General features: G+C 38.4%; 1 protein-coding gene across 1 annotated transcript; it reads right to left on the bottom strand.

Annotated features, from left to right (window-relative positions):
- Window positions 1-5,023: 5,023 nt before the first annotated feature.
- Window positions 5,024-11,843, bottom strand: slc38a8b (solute carrier family 38 member 8b). The gene is made up of 10 exons (XM_042499081.2): window positions 11,547-11,843; window positions 10,780-10,978; window positions 8,728-8,884; window positions 8,544-8,648; window positions 8,378-8,435; window positions 6,825-6,939; window positions 6,595-6,742; window positions 6,287-6,489; window positions 6,026-6,077; window positions 5,024-5,456 (listed from the first exon to the last, which is right to left on the bottom strand). Exons 1-10 carry the CDS (start codon window positions 11,733-11,735, stop codon window positions 5,354-5,356), a joined length of 1,329 nt encoding a protein of 442 aa, XP_042355015.1. The 5' UTR covers window positions 11,736-11,843; the 3' UTR covers window positions 5,024-5,353.
- Between the last annotated feature and the right edge of the window lie 526 nt (window positions 11,844-12,369).

Genomic DNA, 12,369 nt, shown 5'->3' with positions numbered 1-12,369 from the left:
GTGTGAACCCTGCATTATTTCCTTTCGTGCAGGCGTGAATGTATGTGCTGGTTGGCCATTGGATGTTGTCTTTGCAGTGTGTTCATGTGCATATTTTTGACATGTGAAGTGAGGCGCCACAAAAGGCAGATTTTGTCAGGCGCTAGTTCTTTTGATGTCAGTTTGGTGTGTCTGGGACATAACACCACCAATGGCATGATAGCACAAGCAAGCAGTTTTTGTGACCTACTGACTTCAGCGATCCCCTAGAGCCACAGAGAGGTTGACATTTTGGGTTGTAATTGAATTAACTTCACACCAACTGGGTGGATTGTCATGAAATGTTGTACAGACATAAATGGCTCTCAGAGGATGAGAACCACTCATTCAACCAACCATTCAGTAACCTTTTCTGTAGCGCCATCATCACATCAAAACTTTCATTTGTCCAATACTTTGTAATCGGCATCAGACTCAGCAGAACTTTAGGTTCGGCAAATGCTAAGAAAATGTTAGCATGCAAACAGCCAAGGGGATTTATCTCTAGGTCTCCTTTTCAGCAAGAGCTTTGCTAGTATAAGTAACCTCCTGATTGATTTAAATTTCAGTCTGGGGTGTGCTGAAAGCCAGCTCATGTTTTTGTCACGTGTGTATCAATTCTGTATTTCTTATGCATTCTGTATGTCCCACTTGTGTGTGATGTGTATACACCTGCTGTTGAAAAAAATCCTGCTAAATAAACTATGTATCTAATTATAGTTTATAAAAAATTACACTATTTAATGCAGACATTCAAAAACAAAGTAACATCTCAAGACATTACGATTTTGTGATTAGATTCTAAAATGGCAAAAGTCACTGTGGTCTGTATCTATGCTTTTTTTTTCTTTTATGTAATATATTCCCCAGAAAGACGTGAATGCTGCAGTCATCACTTCACTGCTGTAATTGGATGGAGAGATGAAGTAAAGCGAGCGAATGAAGCCCAAGTGCACATGACAGAAGGAATAAACTGATCACGTGGTCTTACTGCTGTTTTCTATTCTTCATTGTTATTCATGGTCTCATGTGTATATGCAACAATGGGATTAATTCAGATCATTCTCTCTGTACATACACCACACCTCACTACTGAAGTAAATGTAATTAGTGAAGTTTCTGGGGCTTTGTAAATCCAACAATCCTCCTCTTAGATTAGGTTTCAGCTGATATCAGTACAGCTTTACAGTTTGTTTGTGTGACTGTCCTTCTTTAGGTTGAGAAAGTTATTTTTCCGTACATTTTACAAAGATATGCACATTCCCATTCCAGTTAAACTAAATTTCTGCTTTGATACAGTTCAGATTCTGCTTCTTTAGTAATGATAATAGTAATTGTTATTGTAAACATTTTGTCTATAAATGAAACAAAATCAACTATGTAGTCAAGAAGATATACTTTAAGTATCACAAATAGGATGTAACCCTTTGGAACTTGAGCAAATTGGTTTGATTTCTTTCAAAAACATGGGGAGAAGGCAAAAAACAAGAGATTGACGAAACGAAGAAATTGCAGAAAATGAAAAAAAAGGCATTATTTCCTGTAACATAAATTTATATAAAATTATAGTGATTATAATTATACTTTTCTGGACATTTTCCCTAGTTTTTGATGGGGTTTTTTTTTGCAATTTGTGGGTCACTTGTTATTGGTAATTGCCTTTTTTCAGTCCCAGGGATGCTGTTTTTGAAATAAGTCAAACCAATTTGCTCAGGTTTCACAGGGTTAAATTACTTGTGAGAGGCATCTAAATGCAACACAAGAAAACTGATGTCAAACCAGGTTCTAAAGGGTTAATATCATCCTGATTGGCTGCACTCTATGACAGAGGCCTCTCCTTCACCTGAGCTCATTGCCATTGCAGCGATTATCTTGCAGAGTTTGGCCAGAAGGTCAAAGATCTTCTGTCACCGTTTCAATAAAGGCCTGAGCAGTAAAGTGATAGATGCATGTTATCTCCATCATGATGATCTCAGCCTGTTGGCCATAACCTTGATGCATAGAAAACAAGGTCATACACAATACATGCACACAACTGTGCCACACATGCAGACAATTCACCAGCAGACATGCACACAGTGATACAGCAATATTCCTGTTCTTATTTGATCATAAAACTGGCAGTTATTCTGCAAATTAAAGCTGAATAGCTTTTTCCCATCTTGAACACAAAATGCATCTAGATTTCAATCAGTGTTACAGTGACTGTGAGAGAAACTACACGCACACACACACACACACACACACACACACACACACACACACACACACACACACACACACACACACACACACACACACAGGAATCATTCAGGATTCTCGCTCTTATCAGAAACAATTAACATTTAAAAGGGACGTTGCCACAAATTGCCATTTCATTAATTAGGACTGTAAGGCGCCTACATTACAAGTAATCTTTCAATAACAAAGTAGCTACAGGGGACAGCATAATAATAAGGACTGGAAATTATTTTTCACTGGCCTAGGAAAATGAAAAGATAATCTAATGCAGAGAGTAATGGATGATTTTAGCCATGCTGGTGCATAAGGCTTCAGAGATGGCAGTTTTGGTCGGTCTGTTCACTTTGTCTTCTTTCATTTTTTTACCTGCAAAACAGTGATGCCAGATGTGCAATAATATCATATTGCGATCATATTTCTATATTTATTTTGCCCTCTGTATGATACACGATCAATAATTCCCAGAATTGCCATAATGTATGATAATTGACCAATGTGACACTTAAAGTAAGCACTTGATTTAATTCACAAGTCTCATTTTAACTAATTTCCTAGTTTAAGTGATGCGTGAAATTTCCTAATTTCAAGCATTACTTCTCACATGATCTCCTGACAGCCAATCGCGTTTGGTGTAGGCCATGGATATGAACATGTCAGATCACGTTCGTTGAGCATGGACCACTGTCGTTTGTTTTCGTAAACACACAGCCACCAGTCGTTTAGATAGTTGTTTACTAAAGTTATACATTTAACCTATTCGTTCTCTTGATTATAACTGGCGTACGATGATTTTTCATAAAATACGATAATTTTGAGCCTTTGGTACGATAGTTAAACATTTCCAACCTGGCAACACTGCTGCAAAATTAAGTACATTCACATCAGACTCGACTGAGAACAGGGTTGGTCATCAGTTTTTCTTTAATTTGAACCCCCAATAAATGTATCCTTAATAGAGTCCCTTGAATGTGTTCTAACTGGATGCGAAGCGAGAGAGCATCAGCGACTAAATCAGTTTGATTGCATTGTCTTCTGTTGGATCGTCCTAACTGTCTGCGAGCAAAGCAGCACGACGCAACAGCATTTTGAGCCATACTTTTGTCAGACACCCCATTTTGATTCTTCTGTCTCTCGTGTTATAAGTGCCACAATGGGCTAGGAACGGCTGATTCACAAGATACACATGATACCCTCCCATTTCACCTCAAAAGATAAATAATTTAGTATCTGGTTGAAGGAAGATCTGCAGTGAGCTGAACATTTCTGGTAAGTATTGTTGGGATGCTCAGCAGAGATTTCTAGCAAGCTACGTAGATTGTTTTACAAAGTGCTGATGGTGGTATGATATAGTTTGGTAACTACAACAAGGATTTCTATAAGTGACCCTCGATAGTATTGTTGTGAATATGAATGGTAAGGAAGTACGTACTCACCAATCTTTTCAGTGGTTATGTCTTATGTCTGGTAAATGCTTTGTTTACATGACACCATAGATTACTGAATTTAATGGATTCAATGTGGACAGACAACATACAATGTAATTTAGTTTCCCCTCTTTTCATTCTTTTCTTATTTAGAACCCAATTTCCCTTTTTTGTGGGGGAAGACATTATTGTATTTTGATATATATGTATAAAGGAGATATAGTAAAATGTCATTCTTTCAAGAAATGTGGCATAAAGGTCTGAGATGAGTTAAACAGACAGAGACATGAAGTGCTAAGCTCCTGTGTGTTGGTTGTGTTTCCCAAGACTGTGAGTTGATTTCACAAATCTGTGGGCCAGTTGACAGAGAGTACAGCTGTAGGACTCAAGAAGGAGTTTGTGTGATTTTCAAGGATTTTTTTCATGCATTTAGTGGATTTAGTCACTTGGTCAGAAGGTTGAAATATAATCCCATGGGCTAAACACAAGCAGACTATCGCAGTTTGAGTTTTTCCCTTGGGAACGTTAATGCTGCACAAAATGGCACAAAAATTTTAAGTGTCTATGAGGGGCTGTTTCTGGAAGGTCTATTTTTGAATGTTCATATTAGGTGTGTGTTTACACAGATAAATATGTAAAGTTAGCATGCCTGATATGTTGCTCTTAAGCAGAACCCTCCAGGCACAGATACGGCGCCCATTTTCTGGATTTACAGTAAATCATTACTCACTCAAACACACGTGTGTGAGCATGTGCACGCCCGCAGGCAGCATGCCATAACTCCTTTAAGCTTGAAGTCAATAAACAATAAACAGTGATATTCAGCATACCTCAGCCATCAATCTGTGCTCAATGAAAGCTGGAGATTCATGTCATTGATATGATTCAGGCCATGGGGAGGTCAGCGGCGACAGAAAATGGAAAAGTGCAGAGGAGGGATAAGAATCAAATACTTTAAAGAAAACAATCTAAATATCATTCACTTAGATGTAAACATCTATTTCAAGGGCATACAATCTGTGTATATTAAAAAGATGATATTGTCATGCTGAGTTGATTTAAACCTGGCATTCGCTTGTCAAAATGATTCCACTGACCATAATAATGATAAGAACTGGTTTTCTCTTATCCCTATTTTCAATATGCAGCTCCACACATACAGAGGAGTGACTGCACAAAAAAATAAATAAATAATGCTTCAGTAGTGCAATACTGCCCCCTGGTAGTGTTTGCAAGTACAACTGAAGACTAAAAAGGACACACTTTGTGATTTGTTATTTAATATACTATATCATTGGTATATCAAGTTAAATAATAAAACACATACACAGATTTAAAAACCTAACAATGCATTCTTCTCTCTGCCCGATATCAGACAGTGGACTGGGTGGATTTAAAGGTCTGGACACAGGCAGTTCTTCTCTTTGATATTACAAAATTGTCTATTAACAATGCATTTATATCCACTATATATGGATCACACACACAGAAATATCACAGTGTCACATTGTAAATGTATTCTGAATTCAGGTTGTAAATGACCTTGATAAGGATCATTATATATATACAACTAAAAACCACCTTTACAAATGTAACTTTCAGTTGTGCAAAAAATGCTGTAAAGTGGAGCAGCAGCTGCAGATAGTGTAGTGGTGATAACGGTGTAGAGATCACAATTTGTTGCAAAGCTCCATGACCGCGATGGTTGTGCTCTGTCCAAAGATGAAAGCTCCAACCACAATGGTTATGACCCCCCAAACTGATAAAATCACCCTGCAAAAAAAGAACAAAGAACATGAAGTCAAAAAAAAAACAGTACAGAAGTCTTTTAACAGCCAGTTATAAGAAAACAATGAGCCTTCTGCGTAAATAACACTTAATCATCATCATTAATGATGCATCATAATTCAGCTCCTGCTAAATAACTTCTGAACAATGAACACAAAAGAATTTCTACCCAAGAGAAGTTTCAGCTGGTTGCAATCTGCAATCCTCACCGCTAGATACCACTAATTCTTCCTGAAACTTACACACTAACCTTTAATTTTCAAAAATCTTAATTCTGCATAAATTAGTAAATAAATATTGATCTGCATGTTTGCCTGTTACAAATTGTATGTGTTTGAATGTTGAGCTGAACTAATGTGAAGTGACTTGAAAACTCTGTAAGTGCACCATATGAAAACCCTTAATTTCCCCTATAATTTGAACCAAATAACAAGATTCTTTACAGGAAACTTCTTGGAAATTATTAGAAAAGAATTCAGAAAATGATAAATCTTTAAAACAAAGCATTTTCATGAAAATTGCATATACATATGAGTCTGTAAGTGTCCACTCACCTGACTCTTGGACTCACAGATTCAGTTTGCATTGTGAACAGTAAGCAAAGACCTGCAGCACACAAACACACACCACCACAATGTTAGTGAGCATGGATCAGACATTATTTGCATTCTTTAAAGGTCATTCAATCTCAAAGTAATTAAAAGGAGACTGACAAGACATTAATAACATCCAAAAAAATTTAAACCCTGTGTAAGTATGAAGCCATACATTACTCAGAATACATAACAAAATAAAAGTTAAGGTTATTTACATACCAGGAAAAATAAAGATGAAGAAGGCACTGATTCCTCCGATGACACTGATGACTTCACCCATGTCTGGAACAAACATGGCGATGAGAAGAGTGACGGAGATCCAGATCACAGTGAGAACGACTCTGCAGCGACTCTCAAACGAACTAGTCACGATTCCCCGACGACGTCTTTGAACACGTAGCATCAGGTTCAGGATGACAGATCTGTTACACACACACACACACACACACACACACACACAGACAGACAACATGTTAGGTGTTGAAACACACACAGCTCAAACATTACAAAACTCTGGTGTCACTCACCTCCCCAGAAGAAGGATAATAGGATAAATAGTGATAATTGAGATTCCAAAAAGTAGCCTGGAAATTATCATGACGACATCATTTCCTGGATATGACATCAAAATATCGGAGGCAACCTCTCGTCCAAATGTCATGAAGCCGTACACACCTGGAGATGGAGTGGAACGAGATGAGCAGCTGTCAGGTGAGCACATGATACACTGAGGTCAGCGCTTTAGAGTGAAACTCACCGGTTAGAGTGTAGATGAGTAAACAGAAAAACATGGAGACCACAGATATGACCACCCAGTGCAGGAGCTTCTGGTTCTCCATGCTGCTGTAGATGGCGATACAGGCTTCATGGCACTGCAGACACACACGGACACACACACTGATTAGTGAGATCAGTTTTTGGCGTGAAAAAAAAAAAAAAAATTGAGAAAGTGTGTGACCCAGCTGCTATGTAGTCTGGTCATACACCAAGCAAAGCCCAGCGACAGAACCAGCGTTCTCATATTACAGCTAAACAGGACACTAAATTTTACAGTACACATAATTTACAAGGTTAAATTTAGGTTTAATTCTTTGCTTTAGTGACTCCTTGGGAGTTATTTGTTTTCGCTCATGTGCAGCTCAGAAACTGGCTCAGTTAATGTGACAAGGAGGGAGTGCACACAAGAGATGTAATAAAAGGCATTTGTAATTTATTAAACTAAGACACACAAAAATGAAAAAAACAACCAAACCGAACCAAAACCAACAATGCAGGGTGGATGTCTGCTGGAGGAAGGAAGAGAACGAGTCAACACCTGGGCCAGCTTTAATAGCTGGGAAGGCTCAGCTGATAAATATGACAAAAGTAACCAGTTGTAGTTTTAAAAGCATGGCAGTATAAAACAAAGAGGACCTGAAGACAAAATGTAATGTTATATATTGTTTTTATATTCAAAGCGCAATATCACAGTCTCTCACCATTTTGTGCAAGTTGACCTTACGATGACGCTAAATAAAAGATATGCAAAATATCGTTGCAAAATATGAATATTTGAGTTGCTATGTCTGTACATGCAACAGTCTTGGTTGTGTACATGTAAAAGGAGTTGGTTAATTGTTTAATATGGTCTCACTTTGTCACTTGTTAATCATTTCCCTGTTCCTACTAGCATGAAAATGAAAAGTAGGAAGCTAATAATAATAATACAGATCACATTTTGAAAAGTGAACAAAGTAATGGTATTACAAATCAACCAACTATACAGGCTATTCTCGTGCACTGTTTGTATATTTTCCTACAAAAATTAATGCATCAAAATTATTCATATTACATTTTATGATGAGCTAGTAATTCATCCATAACCAACATATTTTGGGAGGATGGGTCAATTAACACAGGACTTTAACCTATGAGACTGGTGTTTCGAAAAGTGTAAACCTTGCGTGAACTCTACATCATTTTATGGTATGTCATAACCATATTTCTTTTCCTCAACCTGATCTACATAACTTCACATTAATTACGTAACGTTGCGTTAGGTATATGACATCATTTGAGGAGCACTAATTTGTAGGATATCATATAAACCACAACTTCAGGATATGTTGATGATTTCCACATGCTCCATATGCCCGCTTAGCTTTTTGTTATTGCCAGCTGGTTTGTGATCTTACGTTTCTTTGTGCTTTCTTATTTGGTTAATGTTAACTCCATAATGCCTAACCTGTAAGCCATTTAGTTTACTACATCGAAAACTCAACTTCATTAGCTCAAACGACTTTCAGACTTAAAGTCTAAAGGTGATCCTACCTGGAAGCCAAAGCAGATGGTTGGCACAACACTGAACATTGAAGCCCACGAGCTCACACTGATAAACACAGAGAGACATTTACTGATGAGCACAAAACAACAGCTGGATAAAATGAGCAACTAATGATAAACACACACTTGCATCCATCACAGCAGCGTTACTTACCCTTGGCTGTGCTCTGGAGTTATAATAACCGTATGGCTCTCCATCAGGTAATATTTGACAATCACTGCCACACACAGATACGTAGCAGCCAGCGTCCCCAACACACTGACATAAGGAAAAAAAGGTTAAATCATATGATAATTTACACTCAACTGGAGGTCATTCTGAGCACAGATAAATGCACCTTGTGTATTTTTGGATGCCAATTTCTTTTGGGATGGACAGAGGCAGGATGATGAAGAGGCACATGATGAAGAGGGCAAATCGTTGGTCAGTATACCAGTGATATGGCATCTCTCCCTCAGCGGACCCAGTCACGGTCTCATATAAAGAAATACACACTGGCAAAAGAAGGAGTCAAAATTAGAGGCATAATTGATCTGCTTTACAGACCCATTTACATCCAGCTAAGAAATATGGTTTATGTAGTTTTAATGACTGCAGCATCCATGCTTTAATGTGAACACAACACAACAGAAAACAGAACACACTTTATTTCACTACAGTAAAGAGCTCCACCTGCACCATGCTTTGTGCAAAATTTCTGATCAAATGGGTTTTTTGGAGGGGGTGTGCTTGAAAATCCAATCAAATGCCCTGTTTAAAATTGGAACAGAGCAAAAACATTAAAGGGATTTGAAGCATTTCGGATGGACAAAACCCCAAATGGAAAAAAAGGTTAGTATTACTGCTCCCAGTCACATGTTTTTACCCTAATACTGGCTAGAATGAAAATTAAAGTGCAGATGATTTGTGGTCTGAAAGAGATTAATTTTTTTGATATGGGAAATGGCTGCCAAATTGATCACAGACTCAGTCGGGTTGACATCATTAAAAAAGGCGGTGCTATAACACTAGTGCAAATATCTCTATTATTTATGACAGGTGATAGTGTCATAAAAGTGGTGTCCATGTGGACAACAAATTAAGGACAATGGTTCTCCTTAAAGAGTCAGAGAAGCATGTTTTTGGCATTCGGAATAGGACATTAAGTCTGTAATAAAGCGGTTGAAGATGTAATGTTTGGATAAAATGAATCACGACAAACCTTCAAATATAACTTCCCTGCCTCCTCCACAAAGGTGTCTGCAGGGTTCACAGAGGTAAACTCAAGACTTTATAAAACTTTTTTTAATACCACATAGAATGTAATTCAATATCTGTTTAATGATCATACATCATAAAGTATTAAATAATGATGGAAAACCAGTCAGGACAATATGGCCCAGAGTTATTAATTATTATATAACATCCAATACAATAATTCCTAATGATATAATTCATCACATTAATGGACACAGATAATCCGCATTATATGGATGGATAAATTAACTAATTAAAAATAATTAATTAACTTTGTGTTCAACTATTTTTTCGCTGAAACTGACACTTGCCACACTATGAGACATGAGCTTCTTAGCTCCCATAGCTGCCAGTTGAGACAGTGTTTTCTGACTAAAACTCCACAATAAACGACTAAACAGTTTTTATAAACTGTTGAAAATGTTGAAACTTGGCATTGCACGTTTCTGCAAACTATACATATGTTCCACATGTATACATTTTGTATATATCATATCAACATTGCTAAGGTGACGTATTATATGAGCTGAGTTGGTCATTGGGAGGAGGAGGGGTGGCGTGATCACCTCGACAGGAAGTCTGCCAAGCTGCAGAACACTGCATGGCACTGTTCAAGACCAACAAACAAAACTGGTTGTTTTTTATGGAGTCATCACTGTTTTTCCCACCTTGGGATAATGCAAAAATAAAACAATAATGAAAAGCAAATGTTGTTTTTACAAAGACATTGCTGCATTTCCTTCCTTGATAGTGCCAAAAAATCCTGATGTATTTATAATTGTATTTTTAGCTAGCAATATGCCCATTACTGAGACATTAACAGCTTCTCCAGCCATCAAAATGCCAACAAAACAAGGTTTTTAAGCCAAAACATGATCTTTTCCAGACCTTAACCTAGTGGCATCTGTGCCTAAACCTAACCACAGGGTATAACCACAACATTGATGAAACGTAAAGAAACCTAAAGTTTCAATGTATTGGCTACATAATAAGGTACAAATGTAACATATATGTAGTTTGCAGAAATGACTCATGTCAATATTTTCTCTGGCAACTGGGTTGCTTTCTTGATAGAGAGGGGAAAATGTGTAGGTGGTCCATTGTGAGTAATGAGAGAACCTTCATCATAAAAACGACGTCATTCAGTGCTTACATTTCTCCAGCTGGTCCTGCACCACCACTAGGAAGGCGACACATATCATAAAGAGGTTGAAGCAGAAACACACTTCACAGAGTTGACCCACAGCTCCTCCGCACACTTCTCTCACTACGTCCTGATACGTCTTCTGTCTGCTTACTGATGACGCATAGCCAAGAATGACCAAACCACTGATAAGGAAAACCAGTGAAACCTGCAGGGAAAACAAACAAACAACCATAACTTTGTGCTGATGCTTGTGTTAAAACCGCATCTAAATTGCAGTCTAAGATTGCATTATATAGCTGTAGTATTACTGGTAGAATAAACAAGTAACTGTGATGAGGAGCAATCAAGGGTTCCTCGAAGGCCCTTGACCTCATGGTCCCATGGGCCCATTCTTGGAAAGTGTGAATATAAATCCATCCCTGACACACACACACACACACACACACACAAACACACACACACTTGTTTTGCTGCAGTGCAATGACAGTTGAGGTCCTCACCTAAACTGGAGGCTTCATTAGAGTTCACCTGTGAAAAAGATGTGCCTCTTTCACACCAGATAGAGACTAAGGGGTGGTGAGTCTATACATACACAGTCTGCAGACTAATGGCCAAGCCCCCCACACACACACATACACACCCGCTTCTGAAAGTTCCTGATAATACCGTGACAGCATTCATGTAGGGCCCACTGTGTGTAATACTTTTCTTCTAATCAATGCACTAGCATTAGCAATTGGCAGGCTTAAGTGTTGCAGGTGTTAGATCCTCACCATCTCCACACTGACGGCTGTGGTCACTCCTCCTGCCTTCTGGAAAGCCCAGGGGAAGTTGAGCAGTCCGGCTCCCAGCGCAGACTTCAGCATGATGAACACCGCGCCGAACGAGCCAAGCCGCGGCGGGTCCGCGTGAGAGGCAGAGCGTGCCAGCAGGCTGATGCTCTCCCGGGCCAGCTCCTCCATGATCCTGATCACAGCTCAGATACTCACAACACCGGTGGGGAGAAGCTATAGACTAATACACCTTCCCAAAAAGATCTTTTGAATAGAACTAACTCAAAGTAGTCCAGATGTTTGTTTCATCCTTCTGAGTTTCTTTACAAGTAAACCTGCTGAGTGGGAAACCAAATATATAGGACCCAACACCCACGCGCGCACAAGACTCACGTGGTGTAATTGGACATTTTGACTATTAGATATTTCACTCTGAGGTGAGAAATTTGTCAGGTAAGTGAGTGTGTTTGCTTGTGTTCTTCCTCTCTTTCTCTTTTTAGTTTTGTCTGTCTATTTTTATAGCTGAAGAAGAAGTAGGACAAGATCCCATATAAAGCTGCAAGAAAGTGGACGTCCTCCCCAAAATAAATAAATGTACATGATAAAAACTTAAGCTAAGAAGCCTAATAGAAACGATTAACCAGCTAGGGGCCTTCAGGGCACAAATATGCTGGTGGGCCAACTCCAAGCCATTAACATTGTTAGAAATTGAAAATTGGTTGAATTTAGGTTTTGATTTTGGGACAACATCTAATGCCATTGTCGATTTGACGGAGAACACTGACGACAGATGATGTTGATATTGTGTTATGTAATGTTGTAT

Source organism: Plectropomus leopardus, chromosome 1 (assembly GCF_026936395.1).
Source record: "Plectropomus leopardus strain MGB_pleo_1.0 chromosome 1, ASM2693639v1, whole genome shotgun sequence".
NCBI classification, from domain to species: Eukaryota; Metazoa; Chordata; class Actinopteri; order Perciformes; family Serranidae; genus Plectropomus; species Plectropomus leopardus.
The sequence above is the reverse complement of the archived record's forward strand: the minus strand, read 5'-3'. Positions and strand labels throughout refer to the sequence as shown.